Source organism: Hemicordylus capensis, chromosome 13 (assembly GCF_027244095.1).
Source record: "Hemicordylus capensis ecotype Gifberg chromosome 13, rHemCap1.1.pri, whole genome shotgun sequence".
Lineage (NCBI taxonomy): Eukaryota > Metazoa > Chordata > Lepidosauria > Squamata > Cordylidae > Hemicordylus > Hemicordylus capensis.
Window position 1 is genome coordinate 97,102 of NC_069669.1, and position 23,036 is coordinate 120,137.

General features: G+C 62.0%; 2 protein-coding genes across 9 annotated transcripts; both read right to left on the reverse strand.

The window, feature by feature from the left end:
• Window positions 1–865: 865 nt before the first annotated feature.
• LOC128336691 (interleukin-9 receptor-like) lies at window positions 866–11,757 on the reverse strand. 7 transcript variants are annotated; one of them, XM_053276709.1, is made up of 9 exons: window positions 10,410–11,757; window positions 9,044–9,160; window positions 8,470–8,587; window positions 7,747–7,943; window positions 5,916–6,064; window positions 5,134–5,314; window positions 4,715–4,814; window positions 4,229–4,316; window positions 866–2,145 (listed from the first exon to the last, which is right to left on the reverse strand). In XM_053276709.1, the coding sequence occupies exons 2-9, from the start codon at window positions 9,147–9,149 to the stop codon at window positions 1,732–1,734; spliced, it is 1,353 nt and encodes a 450-aa protein (XP_053132684.1). In that variant the 5' UTR covers window positions 9,150–9,160; window positions 10,410–11,757; the 3' UTR covers window positions 866–1,731. The 7 variants fall into 7 exon arrangements, with proteins under 7 accessions (XP_053132684.1, XP_053132688.1, XP_053132682.1 ...); XM_053276707.1 differs by having other exon boundaries at window positions 2,005–3,760; XM_053276712.1 differs by lacking the exon at window positions 866–2,145 and adding an exon at window positions 3,920–4,045.
• Window positions 11,758–11,895: 138 nt separating this feature from the next.
• On the reverse strand, window positions 11,896–21,697 carry IL21R (interleukin 21 receptor). 2 transcript variants are annotated; one of them, XM_053276704.1, is made up of 9 exons: window positions 19,921–21,697; window positions 18,565–18,652; window positions 17,318–17,438; window positions 16,539–16,756; window positions 15,910–16,067; window positions 15,325–15,508; window positions 14,853–14,949; window positions 13,546–13,627; window positions 11,896–13,135 (listed from the first exon to the last, which is right to left on the reverse strand). In XM_053276704.1, exons 1-9 carry the CDS (start codon window positions 19,951–19,953, stop codon window positions 12,380–12,382), a joined length of 1,737 nt encoding a protein of 578 aa, XP_053132679.1. In that variant the 5' UTR covers window positions 19,954–21,697; the 3' UTR covers window positions 11,896–12,379. The 2 variants fall into 2 exon arrangements, with proteins under 2 accessions (XP_053132679.1, XP_053132681.1); XM_053276706.1 differs by having other exon boundaries at window positions 21,579–21,687.
• Window positions 21,698–23,036: the final 1,339 nt, after the last annotated feature.

Consider the following 23,036-nt stretch of genomic DNA (forward strand, 5'->3'; position numbering starts at 1 on the left):
TACACTGATAGCAAGCCGCTGTTCACGTTGCCAATGCCTACTTTTGGATTTTACCCTTGCATTTTGCATGTGCTTTGCAAAACCACCACCACTACTACTGTATTTTCCCGTTGTGGGCGGGTTGCACACGCTATTTACATTTTCAAAATGCATTTTACTGCTGAACAGAGTGTCATCCGGAAAGTGCCCAGGCCTAGTGTCTCAGCCCCTAGCCCTCAGGCCTAGTGTCTCAGCCCCTAGCCCTCAGGCCTTGTGGGGTGGGGGGCCTTGGAAGGGTCTGTACTCCCAGCTTCTGCCATAGCACACAGGTGTCAGCTGCGGCTGGTACACAGCGTACAGCAGTCCTCAGACCTGCTTGGTTTCCTGGTGCCTGGGCTTAGTGCCCTGGGTATCTGCCGCATCAGATATCCTGGGCTGTACTTTCCAAAGAGCTTAGATCTCTGTGCCTGATTTGAAAGTGTATCTGTTGGAAATGCTGAGAAGAACTGGCCTGAGTTTCCGCTCACAGGAGCAAAGCGAAGATTGGAACTGACTCACATCTGCAGCTGTGTCACGTGGGAGGAAGGGAAGGCTCTGCCTGAACAAGCCAGCAAGAAGCACAGCATGCTTGCTGCTTAAAAGGGCTGCTGCCGGGGGTGGGGGGGCTGGGCAAGGGCAGGAGAGGGGATTTGACAGAGGTGGCGTTCAGAGATGCACCTGGGTAATTTTGGAGACTGGACCTCAAGGCCTTTGGTGCCACGCCACCCCCACACTGCATGTTAAGTATCACCCCCCTACACACACACACACACAGCCGGTGACACACGCAGTATTTTTAACGCATGCATTCTTGAGGGCACAAACAGCAACTGAACTCACAAGAATGTAAGAATATAAAACAGGTATATTTATGCAAATATGCAGTAGCAGAAACATTTCAACAAACATATTCTCATCCCACATAGTTCTTTCTCTCCCCTTTCTGTCTCTAAAGCAGAGGTCATGCTCAGGTGCCCAGCACATGGCATGGTGACCACACCACCTGGGACAAACTAAATTGCGCCCCCCAGGGGTGTGTGGAGACCCGAGACTTCAGCCCAGAAGTCCAATGCCTCTGGTGGCATCGGCTGGGCTGTGGAGGCAGAGGTTGGCAAGGACTGAGCCTGACTCCATTTCCTCCCCTGAATTTGGGACACGTTACGGAGCAGCATTCAGGAAATCCCACAGAAGAAGGGAGCGTAGCAGCCGGAGGCTGCCTTCTGAGGTTTTTCCACTCCCCTCGATCAGCCCTTGAAAAGGGGATGCGGTCAGGGCTGGCATGAAGCTCCTCCCCACTTTCAGCACTGATGCTGATCTGCTGATTCACATTGACGTTGCTGAGGTCTACCATGATGTCTCCACTTCCTTCCCTCCTTGCTTGCTGTTGTGCTGAAGAGATGAGCAGCCTTGTGCAGAGCTGATCTTGTGGCAGCAAGCATGGATGGCCCCCTGTGCTAAGCAGAGGCCACCTTGGTTTGCATCTGAATAGAAGACTACATGTGTGAGCACTGCAAAATATTCCCCTCAGGAGATAGCACTGCCTGCTTGCAGGCAGAAGGTGCCCAGTCCCCTCCCTGGCAGCAGCATCTCCAAGACAGGGCTGAGAGAGAGACTCCGGCCTGCAACCTGGGAGAAGCCGCTGCCAGTCTGTGAAGACAATACTGAGCTAGATGGACCCAGGGTCTGACTTGGTAGAAGGCTGCATCCTCTGTTCTAGCCCCAAGGCTCAATCCCGCTTCTGCTGCTGCTAAACAGGGGGCCAGTTGGAGAAACAAGGCAGGTGAGGCGGGGGGGGGGGCTGCTAAGTCGCCATCCAGGCCAGTTTGCCTGCTTCCCTGCCCGCCCGGCTCTGGCAAGCAGCTTCAAGAGGAGGCGGCCATCCAAGGCAGTGGAGAGAGTGGTGAGCCCCAGTCCGTGCTTCAGGCCGCGGAGGGCGTGTAGCTGCCAGGCTGAATCTTCCTCTTTGGTCTGATCCAGGCGCTTCTGAACTGCAGAGGAAGGTCTGGGAGGGAGGCGGGCCTGGCCAGATCCTGCGGTGGTGCTGTGTGTGAGCCTCACCACGTGACCTGGACCAGCTTGCAGTGCGTCCCCAGCAGCAGCGGCAGCTTTTCCATGCAGCTGCCAGTTCTGGAGGAGGAAGGTGCACAGCTCCTCTGGTGAACCAAGACGGCGCTCCTCCGGCCTGGTGTGTGGTGGGAGGTGGGCAGATCCACACAAACACCAAGCCCCTTTTCCAAGGAGGAGAGCAAGCACTTTGCCCTCCGCCTCCGCCCCCTGACGAGCAGGCAGGAGATCCCTACAGCTTTCTGAGGGCTGATTCAGCGGCCACTCTGCTGTCCAGCAAGGAAGCTGACCAAGCCTTGTTGGTCAAATACAAGTCAGAGAGGCCCAGAAAATGGGCAGAAGCGGGGGAGGCCAGAGGAAGGGCGGCAAGGGCTGCTCTGTGGTGGACCCAGGGACGGACGGGGTGCATGCCGGACAAGGGAGGGCCGGGCCAAAGGCTGGAGGAGAAGGGCTCTCCAGGGAGCCAGAGGGATGATGGGGCGGGGGGGGGCAAGGGCAGCCAGGACTGAGTGCCGGGGTGGGGGTGGAGGAAAGGTCCTGGGAAGCAGGAGGGTGGGGAGAGGGGCAAGGCTGGAACGGCAGGGAGCAGAGTCTCCAGGGTCTGCCGTGGAGAAGTGGCTTCATTGGGCAACTTGTCTCATTTCTGGCTTCCACACGGCTCCTCTGCCTCGACAAGGGCACGCACAGCAGTATGCCATATGGAGAAACCAGCCAACATGTCACATAAGGGTTGTTCTCTCAGGCTGGCCTCTTGAGGAGCAGAGGACAAGAGCTCCCAGCCCAGGTCGCCTCCTTTCTTGGCTGGAGGGGAGAGAAGCCAGCCAGGGCAGCGTGCCGGCCAGGGGACCAGGCCCAGCTCAGTCCCTCTCTCCCCCCTTCCTTGGTGGTTCTCGGGGGTCCCCTTCCCAAGGCAGGGGGGAGAGTCCTTCTCAGCCACCCCAGAGCAGTCACAGCCCTGGGCGGGCGGGCAGGCAGCCAGGCAGGCAGGAAGTGCCCAGCGGCCCCCTCTGTCTCTCTGTCCGTAATGCCACCACTGCCCTGGCGCTCTTTGGGCTGGGGTCACCCTGAGGCATGTGGATGGGCGGGGGGAGGGCCAGAAGGTGCTGCTGCCCTTGGGGGTGGGGGTGGGGGTGGGGGTGGGGGGGGCTGAGCTGCTTGCAGCCCTGCTTCCCCCCCCCCCCCCCGTTCAGGGACAGGTGGTGGTGGCAGCTCCGTGGCTGCTGCTGCTGAGTCCCAAGAAGGTGCAATAGTCGCTGCTGGGGAAAGGGAAGCTGCTGGTTCCGCAGGGCTCCTGTTCTGGGACCAGGAAGGCCCAGCCTGGCCAAGGAGCAGCAGGAGCAGGAGCAGGAGCAGGAGGAGCATCCGGAGGAGAAAGCTCTCCCAGCGCGGGGAGAGACCTTCTCCTGCGAGAGGCAAGCAAGGCCCCCCCGGCTTCATGCTGGGAGCAGCGGTGCGGCATTCGCGGCTCCTGCTCGAGGGCCACTCCCTGGCTCAGACCACCCTCATGCCACCAGTGGGGAGCACCAGGCTGGGGGCGTGGGACCCCCCCTTGGGCCTGCTGCTTGAAGAAGGAGAGCTGGGAAACGGGCTCCTCGGGGGGGCTCCCACCATTGCCCAAGCTGGAGCTGGCGTTGCTGCCCCTTTGCAGTCCAGGGGCCCCCTCGAGACCAATCCAGTGCTGCAGCAAGAGGAGAGAAAGCAGCCTCAGGCTCACGCTGGCACACCCGCACGCTCCGCCTGACCCACACCTCCCGCCACCCAGTGCTGCTCCCGGCTTGTCCACTTTGGCTGGTCTCAGGCACCAGTTTTAAAGCCTTTCCTTTCCTTTGCTCCGGAACGGGAAGGAGGAGATGGGCCAGAGGGCAGCAGATGGCCAGTGGAGACCCGGGGCGGGGCAGGCCAGCGGTTCTGAAGGGCGCATGGCTGTAGGGAGAGGTGCTGTCCAGGATGGCTACAGTCCGGTCTAGCGGGAGGGGGGGAGAAACCAGCAATGTCCAAACAGGAGTTCCTGCCCCTCCGGGAGGAAGAGCTGCCTGCCCCTGTCCCAGCCTAAGTGGCCCCCTTTCCTGCTGCAGAGGGTGATGCCAGCTGGTCTGCCTGGGAGCCACCCCACTGCTGCCTGCTCACCCCGCCCCACTGCCCTTACCTTGAAGTCCCCACGGTGTGCAGCATAAAGGGGCTGGAAGAATGTGGCAGGAGTGGGGGTCTTCCCGCAGCAGCAGCAGCCCTGGGTCCTGTGGACAGAGAAGATCAGGGCAGGCGTGCGGGGGTTAGGGGGCCACAGCCGAGCCCCACAACCTCCAAAGGGGCAAAGCCCCCAACCCCCACCGGCCTCCCAGGCAGGACGCAGGCTGTGTGTCCCTCACAGGAAACACCCAGCAGCCCGGCACTCAGAGCCCTGGCCCAGGATTCTGGAGTGGGGTGGGGGGAACAGGCCAGTGGTCTGGCGCCAAGAGAGGGCAGGCTGGGACCCTTTCCTGGCCCAGGGCAAGCCGGGAGGTCCCTTGCAGGCTGCCTTCGGAAAGACTGGATGCCAACTGGCAGGAAGGCTCCTCTGTCTGGGGTGCTCCTCCCATGGAAAGGAGGGGCCGCCCAGCCAGGCCCCCTCCCCAGGGATGGGAGCGCAACGTACCTTGCGCAGTACCGGAGTCCCAGGAGCAGAAGCAAAAGGGCTCCCCCCAGGCAGAGAGGCAGCGAGGTCAGCACAGCCCCCAGCAGCGGCCACAGATCCCCTGGGGAGGGAATGAGCCCCACCCCCTCGTCAGTGGAGCTGCTGCCTGGCCCCCCAAACAAGGCGCCTGGGGGCTGTGGCTGCAGGTGCTGCTGCCCTGGAGGCTCCGCAGGTTTGGCCCAGCTAAAGGGCGGCAAAGGCGGCAGCAGCAGCAGCAGCTTCCCAGCACCTGCCAAGTGCCTCAGGAAGGAGGTCTGGAAGCCCCAGCCCCAGGGGCTCATCGTGGGGGGGGGGGTCCAAGGGCCACCGGGTGCTCCTCCTCCTCCTCAGTAGCAGTGGAGGCATGTGTGGCCAGGAGCTTGGCGGCTCTGGCATCTCACCGGGCGGGGGAGCCGTCCAGGTGGTGGTTGGGCTCCACGGGCTCCACTCGCTTCTGTAGTGACGCTCCGAATCGGATATCTTGCAGCGAATTCTGGCCACGTAGCTCACTCTGGACTTGAACTCGGCCCCTTCTAGCTCCACCCACGTCTCTGAGTGGTCCAAGATCTTGCTCTGGGCTTGCTGTGGAGGGTTGGAGGTCAAGGAAGAAGCTCGTCAGGTGAAATGTATTTGTGGATGGCAAAGGGCAGGATGTGAAGAGCCTGCCACACACACCCCGTCCTGAAGGCAGCCCCCATCCCTTCCAGGACAAGGAGGAGCCTCTGCCATGCCCCCCCCCCCCACGGGCCTCTTCCAGGGAAGGCAAGTCGTGTCAGTTCAGGGGCTACCACCAGTGCTCCCTGGAACAGCAGAGTTCCTCAGTGTGGTTGGCTGCAGCTCTCGGTGGGCACTGTAGTCAACGACACCTGGGCATCCCACTTGTTACAGGGAACCCTGGTTGCCGCCGCCGCCGCCACCACCACCATGGGGCAGATCAGATGGGGAGTAGTAGTCACCCCTCCACTTTGCCGGCCTCAGGAGATCTCCCACTCTTGCTCAGGCTTGTTTCATGCCTTGAGGGCACTGGGCACCTCCATGCAGCGCCACAAGGCGAAGTTCCCAAAGGCCAGCGGCGGGGACCTGCCCTTCCTTTGTTGGGAACACAGGGAATTGGGGGGGGGGGTCGCCAGCACCCTCCTCGGAAGCAGCCGCCGTCGCCACTGCTGCCCCTGCCCTCGCCTACCTCCCAGGGCGCATCGGCGGCCTTGAATGCCAGCTCCCATTGCAGGACGGTCTCCAGGAGAACATCGTAGGCCTCAGGCCTCTTCCACTGAATCCGGCACTTGCTGGCACTCATGCTGCTCTCCAGGGCAAAGGGAGGGTCGCTCTGAACTGGAAGGAGGAGCAGGAGGGCTGAGGGGGGCTGCGGCTGGGACCGGCATGGCCCACACAAGCACTGCCCACCTTGGGCGCCAGCTGTCTGTGGGCCGGCTTTGGGAGCTGGCCCCTCAGGCAGCAGAGGACTGGATGGGAGGGAGGGAGGGGCCTGGGACAGAGAGGACCCCCCCCCCCCGCGGCCCCTGGGGAGAGGCAGAGGAGGCTGCTGCAGGGAGCCCCCCGAAGGGAGTGCCTCAAGGGCCCCTCCCTCAGCTGGATACACCACCAGACTCCAGCTAGTCTTGAATGGATTCATACTGGCGGGCGTGGAGGCAGGAGCGGGCAGAGAGCGCCGAGGAGCTTAGAGAGTTCACGCACAGAGATCAGGTCTCCGCAGGAGAGGAGCATGAGGTGACGGGGTGGTGGTCTCCCTAGGCTAGCTCTAGAGGGTCTCTGGACAGCAGGACTGGTTTGCCAGTAGAAGATGCCGGCCGCCAGCCAACCCCACTGGCCCCTGTAGTCTGACTTGGACTCTGATCAGGCTTGACTAGGGCGCTTTCCAGCTCATGCCCTAAAGCAGGGTCACGACGTGTCTGCTAAGTCTGCTTCCAAGCCGCCTGTGTTTCGACATTGCAGTCCCTACACTGTCAGCAAGGGGCTGTCCACATTTCCGATGCCTTCTTTGGGGTTTTATCTTTGCGTTACAGTTCTACGGCATCGTTTTTTAAAAGAAAGCAAAAAGCTGTCTTTCCCCATTGTAGGAGGTTTGAACACGCTAGAAAAGACTGCTCCCCCTGCTGGTGGCTTTGTGCAGCACCCTTTATTTACAGTCTCGGGACATCGTGCCAAGGTGAAGTCACACTATGGCTCTTGCAGCCTGTTGTGATCTGGAAAGAACCCAGGAGATTGCTGCTCTCTCACACACGGAGGACTCCTTGGGGAGCCCATGACTCAGGGATTCTCCAGAAGATGACACAAACTGCTAGGAAGGCGAATTGAACAACAGCAACACTGCCCCAGTTCTCTAGTTTGCGTGCAGTCTAAGCCCCGATGCCCTTGTGGCAACACAGACCCACCTCCTCCGTTACTGAGGAGGGAACTTCGGCAGCCCTCCAGTCCCTGAGCACGAGCAGTCAGACCCCCTCCGAATAATCCCTGGAGAGGCATGATGGCAGCCCAATTCCTGCGTCACAAGGTGGAGCCCTGTGCCAACTCCTTGGAAAGCTAGAGTGGATAACCTTATGCTGGCCTTGGGCCGAAATAAACCAATACAGTACAGGATAACCACACACACACACACACCCTTCCTCCGCCTCAGTTTGGCAGAACTGGGCTCTGCAAACTGAGGTATCTTCCAAGAACACTGAAAAACAGCCGGCCCTGTTCTGGAATGCAAATCCTGTTGGGTCCCCACTGATGCCTGGCACATGCCCCGAGCAATTTGTCATTTGAGTTCTTTAAGGTATCTTGGGTGAATGCTATCCCAGACCCCATTATTTGTTAATTTTTATTTTTTGGGGACCCCCTAGATCATCGTCTCTCCTCCTCCTCATCTGGCTCAGTTCTTCAGACCACCACCTTTCAAGAAGGCCAGTTCTCAAGGGTTAGGATCTCCTCCCATTCTCTGGCAGCTGGCAGCCACACACACACACACACACACACACACACCACCCCTTGTGCTGCGGCACTGCACTTACTATGCTTCATGGGCTCATAGTCGGAGAAGATGGTGTACAGGGGTTCTGTCCCCAAGGAGGCATCATGCAGGGAGACGTGGTATTGGTCATTCTCCATGAACTCCCCCTCCCCAGTCACGGAGCAGCTGGACACAGGGGGCATCTCCGAGGAGGCCGAGAGCTTGCAGAGGAGGCTGCTGCTTTCAGTGGAGAGGAGGCTGCAACAGCCAAGAGGAAGGGTGAGGGTTTCTCTGGCCGCGGCTTCCCCCGTGCCCAGGCTCAGCCCTGCAAGGAACTTGAGCAGGACTTATCAAGAAGAAGAGTGGGCTTCTGGACGAAGGCAGGGTCACCACTCTCAGCTCCCCCTGCACGTGGAATTCAAGGGGAGGGCTTTCCGGCAGGGGCGGGCATGATTTCCAGGCAGCCTCCAGGCCTGGCAGTAATGCTGGTGGGGTGGAGGGAAGGCCGGACATCTGGACACCCACCTGGGTGGGCCACCGTCAGGCTGCTGCTGAGCATCCTTTGTGGGACGTGATGGCTGGCGGATCAGTACCAAGAGGGGGCCTTGGGGCTGGGGGGCACAAGTTCATGGAGGGGACCAACATGGCCATGGCAAAACTCTCTTGGGCAGCAGACAAGCACTCACTGCAAGAGGACCCACTGCCACACAGCAGCAGGCCTCTGCCCGGCAAGGGGCCCGCCCCATCTCTCTCCCCCCCCCCAGTCTGCACGTGCTGGCCTTACTCGGAGAAATTGAGGTAGAAGGGTCCGTCTCCCAGGGCCTGGTTAGGGTGCCACACACAGTCCACTCGGCGCTTCTGGGAACCGTAACTGTTCCGGCATCGCGCTGTGCCAGGAGACCCTGGCAGCAGAAAAAGAGGCCCCAGGTGGGGTTCAGGCCGGGAGGCTTGGCCCCTCCAGGGCACAGCAGATGCACCTTGGGGCCAAATGGCTTGCCGGCTGCAGGAGGCGAGCCTGGCTCGCTGAGGCTGAGGCTGAGGCCGGGGTGCTGAGAGGGGCAGTTTCGGGTGGGTTTGGGTCCCTGGAGAACTGGGGTTGGTGGGCTCCCTCCGGGTTTGGCCTAGGGAGGGCCGTCTTCAGGAGGCAGCTAAAGTTTGGCCAAGGGCAGCTGAATGTCCAGCGTGTTCCAGCCGAGGAGGCAGGGCAGGGCGGCCCAAGGGATGCCGGCACACGAGAGGCCTCCTTTGCACGGCTAAGGAGCGCGTCTCCTTGCGTCTGGTGGGCCGTGCAGCGAGGCTCAGGGGTCTTGCCTGCCCCTTTCTGTTGCTCCCCCCTCCAGACACCCTTCCCCCCATACCTGCTTGCTGCCTTTCCGCCGCCAGGGAGGAAGGCAGGAGGAGTGTCTGCAGCAGCAGCAGCAGCAGCAGCAGCAGCAGCCAGGCTGCCCCACGGCTCTGCTCCATGGCCCACACACCTGAAATAAAGAGAGCCACAAGGTGGGGCGGAGGGCCCCCTCCCCCTGCTTGGCCAGCTCCTCTCCCACCCCTGGGTGCCACCCTCCACGGAGGTCAGAAGCACTTCCTGGTGGGGGGGGGAAGATGAATCCCACGGCCCATCCTCCACCATGATGTGGGGCCAGGGTGGTTCAGTGCATGGCACGCCAAGGCCCTGGAGCCCCAGAGTTCAGATGCCCCCCAGCCCCCTGCTGTGTGGCTGCTTCCCACTGACCCCCCCCCCCCCGGGGTGCAGAGAGTCTCAGATCTCCTCTGGCTGAGACCTGGGCAGATTCAGGGACCGTGTCGGGACCTCCTCCCCACCCCCATGAAGAAAGCAGACTTGGAACTCAGTTTTCGAGATGGGGCTCAGAACACTGCCGCCACCCCACAAAAGAGGGGGAAACTCTGCCACGCGAGTCCCCTGCCTGAGCACCTGGGGACTGCTCAGCAGCAGCAGAGCAGGGAGAGCGCAGGGCAGCGCATCACCGAGAAGCAACCGCGGAGGATTCATCCAGGGCCATCACGGAGGTGAGAAGACAAAGGCCAACGGGCCAGGAAGCACCACAGCCTCGGGCCCACGGCCATGTCCAGCTAGCAGGTCCAGCAGGACACTTGGGGGGAAACACCACGGCCACGCACAGTGTGGTGGTGATGGGCACTGGGGCAGATGGTGCTGCTGCCTCTCATCAGTGACAGCACAGGGGCCCCATGGACTGGCCCCCATGACCCGAGTCCACCACAGTCCCCCGTCTGAACCAACCCATCTTTCTCTGCATCCAAGCAGGAGGGAGCTACATCCTGCTTGGCTTATAGTTGATTAGCAATTCCCATTGGAAGATGCCATTTGCAGCACATGCTTCTTCTTCCAAAGCTCTGCAGCTCAGTGCTAAGGCAGAGCACCGGCGCCTGGCCTGCAGATGGTCCCCGCTTCAATCTCTGGCGGCGGCAGCGGCATCTCCAGGTAGGGCTTCGAGAGACGCCTGCCTGCAACCCCACTGGAGAGCTGCTGCCAGTCAGTGTAGACAAGACTGAGCTAGATGGACCAAGGGTCTGACTCCGTATACGGCGGCCTCCCCTGTATATATAAGCCAAACTCCCCCCACCCCCACTTCTGGGTGTCGATGAAGAGGAGGGTTGTGATGGTTTCCTGCCTCACCCCTCTACCCAAAGCAGCCCACGCTGGGGGGGGGGTCCCTCCCATGAGTGCAGGAAAGCAGCAGTACCTACCCAGTGAAGGAGGTGCAGCCACAGGGCTCGAGGGCCAGGTGAAGCCTCCTTGCCGGGTTGCTCTGGGGCAGCTGTTCACATGAAGCTTGCGCTGCTTAAAAAGTGCAGATTCTTCACCAGGCAGAGGGGAGGAGGCCTCTTCGGATCATGCTCAGCTCACTTATCAGGCCTGACTTTGTCGCTGGTTTTGATAAGCAGCAGAGACTGCCTTTAAGATTCTCAGGCCGATAGGAGTGCCTCTGCACCCCCCAGATGAACAAAGGTGGAGAGACAAGCTGAGAGCTGGTCTGGTGGCAGCAAGCGTGACTGGTCCCCTTAGCTAAGTAGGGTCCACCTTGGGTTGCATATGAATGGGAGACTTGATGTGTGAGCACTGCAAGATCCTCCCCTCAGGGGATGGAGCCGCTCTGGGAAGAGCATTTGAAGGGTCCAAGTCCCCTCCCTGGCAGCAGCATCTCCAAGACAGGGCTGAGAGAGAGATTCCTGCCTGCAACCTGGGAGAATCCGCTGCCAGTCTGTGAAGACAATCCTGAGCTAGATGGACCAAGGGTCTGACTCAGTATCTGGCAGCTTCCTAGGTTCCTACCCTGGGACCTGTGTTCTAGTGGTGAGAAAGAGAGGGCTTAATTATATAGACCTCCATCATGTCTCCCCTTAGTCACCTTTTTCCTTAACTAAAAAGCCTCAAATGTTGTAGCCTTACATTGTAAGGAAGGTCTAGATGCCTGGTCATCTTGGGTGCCGTTCGACAATATCCTTTTTGAGCGATGGGGACCATAATTGTACAGAGTCCTCTGAATGTGGCTGCCCCACAGACTCCCCCAGTCTCCTTCCCTGTGAAGCCCCGGGGGCCAGTGGTGGTGGGAGCTTTTTTGCCCCAGTGGCCCTCACTTGAGGGGGGGCCTCTTTCCTCACCAGGCAAGACAGGTCTCCCTTGGGAGGCTGGAAACAGCCTGCCCAGCAGGAGTGGGTCATGGGCCCACATCCACTCAGGAAGGGGGAAGAGGGGGACCTACCTGTGGGCCTCTCGGCAGCAGGGGAGAGGATACAGCCAGGAGGAGGGTGAGCAGCCCCGGGGAGGGACACGCAGGCAGTCCAGGGCGGTGGCGGCAGCAGCAGCAGCAGCAGGGCTGGCTTTCATTCCCGGCGGTGTGTTGCTGCCTCCTGGAGGCTCCGTGGTGGCAGCTACAGCCACAGCAGCAGCCTGTGCAGTTGTGGGCCACCAGATAACACTGTGGCACTTCGGGGGGGGGCAGCCCTCCGAGAGGAAGGGGGAGACCAGCAGTAGCTAAGGGAGTGCCAAGGACTCCTGGGCCTCTAGCTCCAGCCCCCCCCTCCAGTGGCAGCACACGTGGCCCAGCCGGGCCAAAGAGGTCCCCCCCCCGCTGACCGGGCCTGAGGGGCTACTGCCACGAGGCCCCCTCCCCTCCTCGGGGGCCCTGGAGGTGCAGACGCTCGCCTGGCCAATCATCAGGGCAGCCTGGGATTGGGGGAAAGGTTTATTGGCAACAAGAGAAACCTGGGTTGTTTGGGAGGGAACTCCAGACGTCGTGGTCCTCGAATGGGGCCTTGCAACAAACAGAAGCCCAAGACTGCAGCAAGGAGGAGAGGGAGGGGGGCGCCCAGAGAGGCGCATCCAGGTGGGGGACCAGCCGTGGCCACACAGGGCGGCAAGAGCAGAGGCCAGCACTGGCCGCTCCGAGGCTGGTGCCCGAGTCCATCTCCCCTCACGGGTGGGCAGGTGCGGGTGGGGGCCTTTCTTCAGCTATGGCCTCAGTCCCGGCGGCTGGATGCTTCCACCTTCTCAGCGAGAGGGCTTCAAGGACTTCAGGGCAGTTGATGAACACACGGCCCCTTTCAAGCTGAAGGGACCACCCCGGCCCAGGGAGCCAGGGAAGAGACGCAGCGGCAAGCAACGGGGCGGGGGGGGGAGTGCAGCCACCCTGGCCGGGGGCTCGGCTCCCGCTGTGTCAGGACACCCACTGCCTGACGTAGCTGGGCAGGAACTCCGCCGGGCCCCCTCCCCCTCCGGGGGTGGTGCTGGGCTCAGAGCCACTTTCGAGGGGCCTCCTCTCAAACTCACAGTCCACGGGGCTCCCACACTCGGAGTCGGCAAAGCCGCTGTCCACGGTGTCCAGGTCGAGGCCCTTGGCCGGGTCACCGTCAGCATCCCAGCCCGGAGAGAGCAGCAGCAGCAGCAGGCTGCCGTAGGGGGACCTTTCCTCACCCGGAGAGGAGCGGCGGAGGGGCGGCTCTCCCGAGCCCCAGGGCTCCGGGGGCAGGCCCCGGAGCTCCACCCCATCCCCAAAGTTTCTGCCCAGGAAAGCAGGGAGCTCTCCTCTGGCCCAGGACCCGCTCTGCGGCACCCCACTCGCGAGGGGCCAGCCGCCGCCCCCACCGAGGAGGCTGCCCTCCAGATCTATGCCACGGTAGGCATCCCGCTCAGCCGCTGCCTCCTCCTCCTGCTGCTGCTGCCCCAGAGCACAGCAGGGGCCGGTGCCACAGCTGCAGCCATCTTCGCCTGCCACGGTGACCGTGTCGATGGAGAGGTGGCCGCAGGACTCCTCCCCGGGCGTGGCAGCCTCCAGGGGGGGCAAAGGGCCCCCAGGCCACTGCTCCTGAGCAGGACTTGGGGAGAGGCCCTGGGGGCCACACGCTTCCGGCAGGATGGTGCCCCACTGAAAAACGTCCAGCGCTGCTCCAGAGCAGGAGGTGCCGACCCACTTCTGCAGAGAATGGCAGAGAGATCAGGGGGGCTGCCGTGGCTGGACTGACAGGCAGGGGAACTGGGGTGGGGGGTTGAGGAGGGGGAGGGAGGGGGGAGGCCTTGCTGAAGAGGAGCGCTGGGCTCCCAGCCTAGCCAGGACCACCAAGGGCCGCCCCACCCAGTGCCTTGCAGGGCAGCACCTGAGGGCTCTCAGGCCCCAGCGCCCTCGGAGGGCCACATGTCCATCAGCAGAGGAAGACCAGCCCCCCCGCACCCCCCCTGCAGCCGAGGATGCCCCCACCATACACAGGCCACTGTTTAAGGGGCCACCAAGGGCCTCTAGCTAGCTCTCCTCCTCCTCCTCCTCCTCCTCCGCTTGAGCATCATCCAGGGTGCGTCTGCCTCCGACCGGCCCACAGAGGCTCCTACCTTGAAGTCTCCATTGTAGACCAGATAGAGGGGCTGGAAGAAGGGGGCCGGGCTGGGGATGACAAGGTCCAGCTTCCACAACCTAAAGCAGGGAGCAGCAGGCGTGAGGCCGGCCCGTCCAGCCGTGCGCCTCGGCCAGCAACCACCCCTTCCTGCCCAAGGTGGGGGCTCTGCTGGGGGGGGGGGCTGTTCCGCTGATCTCGGCTTGCTTCCTGGTGCAACTGCCCCTCGCCCAGGGAGCTCTCAGCACCGCTCAGTCCCAGGAAGGGGCAGGACTAGAAGGGAGCCTGGGCGGGGGGAGGGGGTGCCTTTCCTGCCACGGGGGGGGGCACAGTGAAGCGTTGCCCAGCCAGAATTGCAGCAGCAGCCCCCCCAACCCGGCCAGCCCCCCCAGCAGCCAGAGAAGCCGGTGCTTTGGCCTCGCAATCCCCCCCCACTACACCCCTGCAGGGGCAGCTCCTGGGGGGCTTATTCAGGGCCAGTTCTAGAAATTTTGGAGACTACTACAGAATTGGGGGGGGGGGAGGACAACCAATTTCCTTTGGGCTCCAGAGTGGGGAGGTTTTCGGCCTCTGCCGGCTGCAGCTACGGTGGCAGCAATCTTGAACAAAGGGAATAGAGCAGCCGCCTCCAAGCCACTTCTCCTCCTTCCCTCCGATGCATTTGCCTCATTGCAGGGAGTCCTCCAACGAAGCTGACTGGCAGGAGATTCAGGGTGGAGAAAAGGAAGGACTCCTTCGCAGGGAGGCGCCTCACTGATCGACGGAAGGCCGTCTGCAGAACTCAGATTCCCTTCGCATGCTGAAGGTGCCAGGCTCCATTTCTAGCTGCAAGGTTCTGGGGTAGCAGCAGAGCTGGGGAGGCGCTTCGAGAGCTGCTGCCAGTCAGGGTAGGCCACACTGGGCCAGGTGGACCAAAGTCCTGACTCAGCACAAGGCAGCTTCCGCATGGAATACAGCCCCTGCTTTGCACACAGAAAGGGCCCGCTCCGGCCTCGTCCTCAGCAGCTGCCCTGCGTCTCCTCCTCTCTTAGTATGGGCGAGTATGGCCGGCCGGCTTCTGAGACTCCCCCCCCCCGTCGCCCCCTTCCTGTTGCTGTTCTTCTGCACAGGCCCCAGCCTGGCTTGAACCCGCCCCAAGGCTGTGCCTCTGGCTGCAGTGGAAGCCGGCTTAAGCAGCCGGCCCTGGGCTGACTGGCACGAGAGGCTTCACGGGAGGCGGCCGCCCCACCATCTGGACCAGCAGCAGCAGCAGCAGCAGCAGCAGCTGGGCCTACTCCCCCCCCCACGGCCCCCAGTCAGGCTCACCTCTGGTGGCGGCCCCAGTAGGCCAGGAGGACAGCAAACAGGCTGAGCAGAATGAAGGGGGCAACCAGCCACGGGGCTCCTGCTTTGCTTCTGGAAGCTGGGGAGGGAGGGAGGGAGGCCAGGCCATCAGGGGCAGCATCCAAGACCCCTGGGGGGGGGGGTGGCAGCAGCACAGGCAGACCTGTGGGAGCTTTCCTGCAGGGGGGCCGGGGAGCCAGCCAGCCCTGAGGGCTTCTGGCGGGCTGGCTGAGCACTGTCTGCGAGGGGTCCTGGGCTGGCTGCTGCTCCCGGACGCCTGCACACCCCCGGCCCCAGATCCCCTGCCAGAGGGAGGGAGGGAGGGAGGAAGGGCCGGGTGAGGGGCACGGAGCCCACCCAGCCTGGGAGAGGCTCCTCACCACCACAGACCCTGGCCAGAGTGAGCGGATGCGGGGAATCCCTGCGGACAGGCTGAGAGACCACCGTGGCTTACCCTTGGGCGGCAGGGTCCTGAGGACGGCTGGGGGGGCGCTCCACTCGCTCCAGGCCCCCTTGTAGAGGGACTGCTCCCCTGGCCCTGCCCGCACCTGCAGCTCGTACTCCGTGTCCTCCACCAGCTCCTGGGGCAGCAGCCACAAGTGGTGCGTGTCCTGCAGGAGCTGCTTCCGGTTCTGTCCCTGCAGGGAGGAGACAGCCGAGGAGGAGGCCGCTGGGAAGTGCTGCCCCCAAGTCCTGAACGTGCCCCCTCCTCGGGAGGGACTCGTGGCCTTTGGTCTCCCCCGCCCCTTGCATGGGTCTGAGAGAGGCTCTCTGCAGTGGGACCCACAGGCTGCCAATCTCCTTCCGTGGAGGTGGGGGTGGGAAGGGGTCTGCGGTGTGTGTCAAGGGGGCACAGGGAGGCAGCGACATACCCGGGGGAAAGGGCTGTGCGTGTGCATCGCCCTGGTGGAGGCGGGGAGAGGGAGGGAGACCCCCCCCCGCACTGGGACAGGAGGCCTTTTCAAGCCCTGCCCCGGCCGGCCTCTGGCAAGAGCACCCAGCGCCGGGCTCCCCCCACCTGCCCCGGCTGCCCCCTTACCTGCCAGGGGTGGCCCCTCTGCCGATAACGCAGCTCGTAATGCAGCTGGCCGTCCAGGTCGCTGGGCTTTCCGGGCTGCTGGTAGGGAGTCTTCCAGGAGATGTTGTAGCCCTCCAGGGAGGCTTCCGCCCTCAGGCTGAAAGGGGGCTGGGGCTTGACTGGGGGGGCGGCGGGGTGCAGGGGCAGAGTCAGGCCCGGCTCCCACTCCGCGCACACGCGCTCGCTCTGTGGGGCCTGCTGCTGCCCGCCTCCTTCCAGCGGCAGGAGACCTCGGGTTGCCTCTTGGGTCGCCTCCTGCTGAAGGGCCTTGCTGCCGCCCCCCACGGGCAAGCAGGTAGGGCCGCAGCAACCCCCCCACCCCCGCCAGCCCCTTGCTCGCTGCGCACTCCCCCGCCCCCCCCCCCCACCTAGGGACACACCCCAGAAGCAGCTGCCTGTCACTTCCCAGGGAGGCGAGCTCAGGAGTGTGGAGGCAGCGGGAGTCCCTCCGGGCGGGCCCGGCTACCTGGCGATGCTGCGGGGGACACTGAGGGGCGGGGCGGGGCTGAGCGCCCCCCGCCCCGCCCGGCCCCGGGTTCAGGCCTTCCTGCTTCGCCGCCGGCAGGCCAGCCTGCGCGGCTGCTACTTACTGTGTTCTCGGAAGCTGAAGCTCCACCGGCACCTCGGCGATGGCTGCGGCTGCGGCTGCTCCCGGTCGCCCGCGAGCGCCGCGGGGGCCGCCTCCACGTGGAAGGCGTTGATGCTGATGCAGCTGCTCTGCTCGGCGAAGCAGTCGTATTGCCTGCGGGTGGCGGTGGCGGTGGCGGCCCCGGCGCGGAAGGAGCAGCGGCCTCTGGCCCCGCAGTCCCTTCACAAGCAAGAAGAACACCGCGCAAGCCGGGTCTCAGCGCCGCAGCCCGTCACCAGCAGGCAGCGGCAGCAGCAGCGATGCTCGGCGCGCGCACCACGGGTCAGGCCCGCGGTGGCAGTGGCGGCGACCCCCGCCCTCCCGGGGAGTCCCTGCGCAGGGGCCAGACGCCTGCGCGCACCCCACCCCCAGTCCGACGAGGCAAGCGGGGCGGGGGCAGCGGCAGCAGCAGCAACCAGGCCCCGGGATCCTAAGCAGTGGCGGTGGTCCCGCCCCGGACCCCGAGGGCAGCAGCAGCAGTAGCAGCAGGGCCCCCGGCGCCTGTTCTAGGCACCTGGGACAGTGGCGGGCCGCAGCCTCCCAGGTGGGAAGGGAGCCCCCGCCGCACCCCCCACCCAGTCCAGCGGTGGGGCGGCAGCAGCAGCAACAGCCCTCCCTCGCTCCCTCCCCGAGACGCCCTCGAGGTCGCCGCCAACCAGCCAGCGGAGGGCAGGATCTGAGCCCAGAAGAGGCGCGCGGGGGGCGGGGGTGGGGGGTGGGCGCCCAAGCCGCGGACCCTACCAGCTTGCCGTGAGGTTGTAGCGAGTCCCGCTGCTGCTGCCGCCCAGGTCGTTTTCCTGCCGCAGGCAAGTCAGTGTCTGGAGGTAGTCGGCGAAACAGGTCAGATTCCAGCAAGCGGAGGCTGGGCGGGGGGAGGAGAAAGAGTCAGGCTGATGGAAAGGGGGTGGGGTGGGGTGGGGTGCCCCCTCAGCGCCCCCTACTCGTCCCTTCCGGGCCGGGGCTTAACCCTTCCCCCACTGGTGATTGAAATCACACCCACTCCCCCAGGCCATTTGCCCCACACCGGGGTGTGTGTCCCCCACATAGGGGCCAGTACGCTGCCAATCCCTTCCCACCAATGAGGTCCTATAGAGGTGGATGGGGGGGGGGGCTCGGAACAAGATGTGGAGGATGAGGACCCCACCCCACCCCCATGAGCCCTTTGCCAAAGGAGAGACGATGCAGCAGAGACCCCCTCACTGGAGGAACCCTAAGCCGGGGGGCTCTCTCAGCCTTAGGTCCCCAGATGGTGCTGGACTACACTTCCCACCATCTCCAGCTACAGTGGCCAAGAGCCATGGGGAGCTGTTGCCTGGGGACCCAAGGCTGACCCCACCCCTGACCCCACTTGCCATGTAAGCTTTTCAAAATGGCAAGTTAAGAAATCACACATTCCCTTTTAACAAGAATACGGAATTGCTCCCCTCCCAGCTACCAGGTGCCCCGTCATCCACTCCTCTCCAGGGAATGTCCACCGGCCGGCTACCCATGACTCCTTGCAAGCAACCAGCTGAACCCAGCAGCTGAACTGCGGCCGCCGCGGGCAGCACAAGCTTGCTGGCCTGGGGCAGCGGATCTGGGACCCTGCGCTGGGAAGAGGCTCCGCTGCTGCAGGGCAGGGGCTCCTCCCAAGCCTTCTGGGCCCCCCTCCAGGCAGCTGTGTGGAACGTGGTCCTTCCTCCGGCTTAGCAGGAGCTGGGGCTCCACTAGCCCAGGCCTCAGCTGGAGGGTGGCGGGCCGGCGGGAGGGAGGGCGCAAGCCTCCGCTAGAGCTCCCTTCCGGACTGGCCTGCTCTCTAAGCAGCCATGATCCGTGGCCTCCAGTGGGGCCCAGAAGCCGGCCAGGATCGGGGAGTTGTATGAGCCGAGAGAGAGTTTGCAGCACAGGAGCAGCCCCGCACACTGCCAGGGAAGGAGGTGGTGTGGTGACCCACTCTCAGGCCACTCCGCTGCCAGCATTTGGAGACAGACACTCCACACAGGACTCACCCTGCTGAAGCAGCAGCAGCCGCCACAGAAGAGCCGGGACCTGCATCCTCCTCCTCCTCCTCCTCCACGTTCTGACCGACTTGCTTCCCTGCAAGACAGGGCAGGGATGTAGCCTGGACTCTGCTTGTGGGGGTGCCGTGGCTGGGCCTGGCTGCCGGAGATGACTATCTGGGGAAGGGTGCTCCCTCCAGCACGGGATCGCGGAGTCCCTTTCATGAGCCAGGAAGGAGGTTTGGAACCCAAATGGTCCCAGGCTAGCGGGCTGGTCTGGAGACCCAGGATGGGCCCTCGGAGTAGTGCTTCGCTGTGTGGGAGGAGCCTTCCTTTTTTGGCCAGAGTGCTGGACAGAATGGTGCTATGCTCAGTCTCAGGATGTGTCCACTGTGCACAGTATTGTCCCCAGAGCTTGCGGGGGGAACAGGCCCTGTCATTTAGGCTGTGTGCAGTGCCAATTGGCAGGCACTTGGGACGTCACAAATCCATCTTCTTGGCCTTTATTCCTGAAGCAGTTTTGTAGTGATTTTTAAATGGATTTTAAACATTAAGCAACTGAGAAAACGTTTACATTCACAAAAAAAACATGTTGTGTTTATTTTAAAAATAAATTAACTTTTGTTTTTTAAAAGGTTGGCCAGCTGCTTGAAAACAGAGGTGAGGTGCAAGCAGCATTCAGATGACTGACAATTATATCTGTCAAGCATACTGTGTGGGCGAGAAGTCGAGCTCTCTCCAAGGGGAAAAAAACCCACAGCTGATCCTGCCTGCACTCTCCATTTCACTGGAAGCCAGGCTGGCGGGCCAATGAAAGCCACAGGAACTGGTCCCTCAGTGAAAGGAGACCTCGTGATGCTGGTGAGCAGTTTGCTTCCCCGAACGCCACAGGTGTGCAGGCTGAGCAAGGGGCTCATGCAACCAGCAGTCCTGACAGTCTCCAGGACTGACACAGACAAGGGGTGTGAATTCTTCATTTATTTATTTAACTAAACTAAATTCCTTTATTAGTACTAAACTAAATTTCTCATTTAAGCAGATTTGCTCCATGTTTGGACTACAAGGGGTTTTCCTTGGCCCACGTTCAGATGCATTACCCTCCCCCCGCCCCGGTTATTTTAGAGGCATTGAATGTTCTCCGCAAGGACATGCAGGAGATGCCACTGTCACCGGATCCCGCAGTGCCAGATCTGATGGTGCAGTGACTGGAGGGTGAGACCATCAAGTGGCCCCTTGTTTTCAGGGCAACTGCTCATTTCTGACACCTGTGAGATACAGACACGGAGCTTCTGTAAAGTAATGACTGGCAGTCAAACCAATAAACGAGACGGAAATTGACATAACAATTATACTGTTAATTCATACTGAAAATATGACTGCATACTGTAGTTGTCTCATTGCAGAAGCTGTTGCGGATGAAAGCAGGAACTCAGAGCACTTCTGACAAAATGGACGGGAGTCCACAAATGCTTCTGCCACTAGGCAGCTCTTCAGGATCTACCGCAGGACTTTTTTTTACTACAACAACTTAATGCAACAGCTGTGATCCTCCTTGAAAGTATTACTGATTACAGTTAGTAGACCCCTGCAAATTGAGCAAAGAGGCCCCTTTTACAGTGGTGATCCTCTTGATTGAGCAGGGGGAGAGCAACTGGCCCGATCCACCCCCAGCACAGCATCCCTCCAGTGGCTGTTGCTAGTATCTGCCTTGTGTTTCTTGTTGGATGGTGAGCCCTTTGGGGACAGGGAGCCATTTTATTTCTTTCTTTATATCTATGTAAACCAAGAGCACTGTATAAATAGCCATAGTACTTTAGAACAAGGGTTCTCAAACTGGGTCCTTCCCTGCCGTCATCATCCCCAACTACAATAGCCAAAGACCGTTTTCAGAAGGCTTTTTGCATCTGAAATGACAAGGTTGATGTTTTGTTGCTGCTGCTGCTAAGTTCACCTATATTTATATACAGAAAGTTCATTTACTTGGCACAGAAACGATTACTGGCACTGCAAGTATCATCATCAAGAAAATCCCACAAAGCAAGGATTTCAAGGAAAATGCCATTGCCTCTGATGATGGAGCAGACTTGGGCAAGATTTGGCAAAGTATGACTAGGTGACAGAGCTGAGCTCTTGGAAGGTTTGGGCTGAAGCCCACAAGGATGTGATGGATCATGAATCGCCCTGCAAGTTTAATGCGTTGTCTTTCAAAACAAAAGAAAAACGCCCAGACACAGACAACCGAGTTTCATAGCTCGCTCCTGAAACCGTGGGGTCAATTCAGACATTGTCATTTCAGGCACCTCTCCTCTTTCATAGCTGTGTGATTTTAAAAGGTCTTGCTTAGGGGGCTAATGATTACATTCCAGCACAATGGCAAACTGGCTCAGACATCGTTTTATGTATTTATGGAATTTATAAACTGCCTGATACAAAACATCTTCAGACAGTTTACATAGAAATTAAAACAAATTAAAACCATTAAAAGAAAACCCACCGAAACAATTAAAACAGTATAGTTTTGAAAAAAACTAAAAGCCTGAAGAAAGAGCTTTCTTAAAGGTAGCCAGAGATGGGCAAGCTCTGGAGAAGAAGGCCCGGCTCCAAACAACCGCCAGCAGACCTCCCCTGCTCATCTCAGCAGGCGGCAGGGGGGCTTCTGGTGGAGGAGGCACTCTCTTCAATCCCCTGGGCCAAAGCCTTAAGGGCTTTCTAGGTAATAGCCAGCCTGGCCCCACGTCCAGATCTGGGGGTCGCGGGCTGCTGCAGCTGGGTCCGGCTGCTGGCCGGAGAGCTTCTCCTGGGTAAGGGAATGGCCCAGCGCCGGCGGCCGTGGTGCCCCCGGGGAGGGAGGAAGGGAGCCAAGGGCTCCTCCCCTGCAATTACTAGGCGGGGGGGGGGGATAAGGCACTCCTCAGGATTCCCAGCATATGCCAGCTGCCCCCCCTCCCAACACCCAGCTGGCCCAGGCAGAGCCAGAGCCCGGCAGCCGCTCAGCCAGACCGCCCCCCCCCGCCCAGTATTACCGTTCTGGTCCTTCTGCTGCCCCTCAGGAGGCCCTTTCATCCATGCAGCAGCTCTCTCACGCTGCTGCCTGCCTGCGCCTCCCGCCAGCGCCCCGTGCTGAGTAATAACTAGACTCAACTGCTGCGCTCTTTGCGTCACTGGCCCTGGTCTTACTGTGCCGGCAGCAGCAGCAGGATGTGGCGAGGGCAGGCGGGGGCCGGGCGCGTGTCTGCCACTCGCCCCCTCCTCTGGGCAAGCGAGCGCCTCTGGTCCAGGCGGCAGAGCGGCGGGGGGGGGGGCTGCCTCCCGCCAGCACGGACACCAAGCAGATGGAGACGGCTGGCTGGGCTGCAGGCAAAGCGACAGCCAGCCCCCTTGGCAGCCCCCGGCGCCACCAATCAAGGCACCCAGAGAGAGCCCTTGCTGACAGCCCCCTCCCGCAGTGGGAACGGGGGGCACCGAGGGGCCCCCCAACAGGAAGATGCTGGCCTCCTTCAGCATGCCCCCCTGCCGTGATCCACACGGGAAGCGACAGAGCGGGGACCCCAAGTGCCAACAACGGGCTCCTTTTAATGGACGCTGGAAAGGACTTTGGCTGCCCACCAGGCAGCTGCTGGGGAACCCGGTGTGCGCCGGGGGGGGGGCCCTTCCGCCCGAAAGAAGCCCCGCCGGCCACCCCGAGGAAGCAGGGCGCGCCAGCAACAAAACGCGCTCCGCAACGCGCGACGCCTGTTGCTCCCACCACTGACGCTCCGTTCCTGGGCTGGTGGGAGGTTTGTGGCTTGTAGTGTTGGTCATCCGCCACACAAGCTGGGAGGGGCCCGAAAGCGAAGAGAGGCAGGTGGTTTCCTGGGTGGGGGCGCGCGGATGGCACCCCATGGCCCGCCCCCCGGAGAGCGAGCAGGCCACTTCGCTGGGGCCGGCTTGGGTCGCTCCTGGGCGGCAGCAGGGATGCTGGCCGCAGGGGACGCTGCTGCCCACAGGCGGCCAGAAGACGGAGAGGAGCAGCAGCCCAACCTGGGCCCCCCTGGGCATGGGGCTGAGCTCCTCCCTCAGGCCTGAGGTCCCCTGGTGGGGCTGCTGCCCCCATGTGGCCAAGAGGGGTGCTGCAGGGGCCATCAGCAAAGGAAGCCGGGCCACCGCGCCTGCCCTTTCAGCGGAGGGCCCAGGAGCGACCCAAGCCGGCCCCAGCGAAGTGGCCTGCTCGCTCTCCGGGGGGCGGGCAATGGGGTGCCATCCGCGGGCCCCCCAGCAGGCCGGGAGAGGTTACTCACTTCCCATTCCCAGCCAGGTCCCGCTGAAAGAGCAAGCTCCTGGAGAAGCTCCAGGGCAGCATCCCTCTGTGGCCTGCGGGATGGCCCAGGGGTAGGCCCAGGAAGACCCTGGTAGGGCCCCTGCCAGCCCAACAAGGCTGGGCAAGGCAGGCTGCTGCTGCTAGAGGGCCGCCACATGGCCAGCCCAAGGGCAGAGGGACACCC

Coding starts and splice junctions, on each gene's coding strand:
- LOC128336691 (XM_053276707.1), bottom strand. CDS start 9,149: ATGGAGCAGAGCCGTGGGGCAGCCTGGCTGCTGCTGCTGCTGCTGCTG. Junction 8,588..9,043: donor GGCGGAAAGGCAGCAAGCAG/GTATGGGGGGAA, acceptor TTCTGCTGCCAG/GGTCTCCTGGCACAGCGCGA. Junction 7,944..8,469: donor TTCTACCTCAATTTCTCCGA/GTAAGGCCAGCA, acceptor TGGCTGTTGCAG/CCTCCTCTCCACTGAAAGCA.
- IL21R (XM_053276704.1), bottom strand. CDS start 19,953: ATGAGACAACTACAGTATGCAGTCATATTTTCA. Junction 17,439..18,564: donor GCTGCTGCTGCTTCAGCAGG/GTGAGTCCTGTG, acceptor CCCCCCGCCCAG/CCTCCGCTTGCTGGAATCTG. Junction 13,628..14,852: donor TACTGGGGCCGCCACCAGAG/GTGAGCCTGACT, acceptor TCCCTGCTTTAG/GTTGTGGAAGCTGGACCTTG.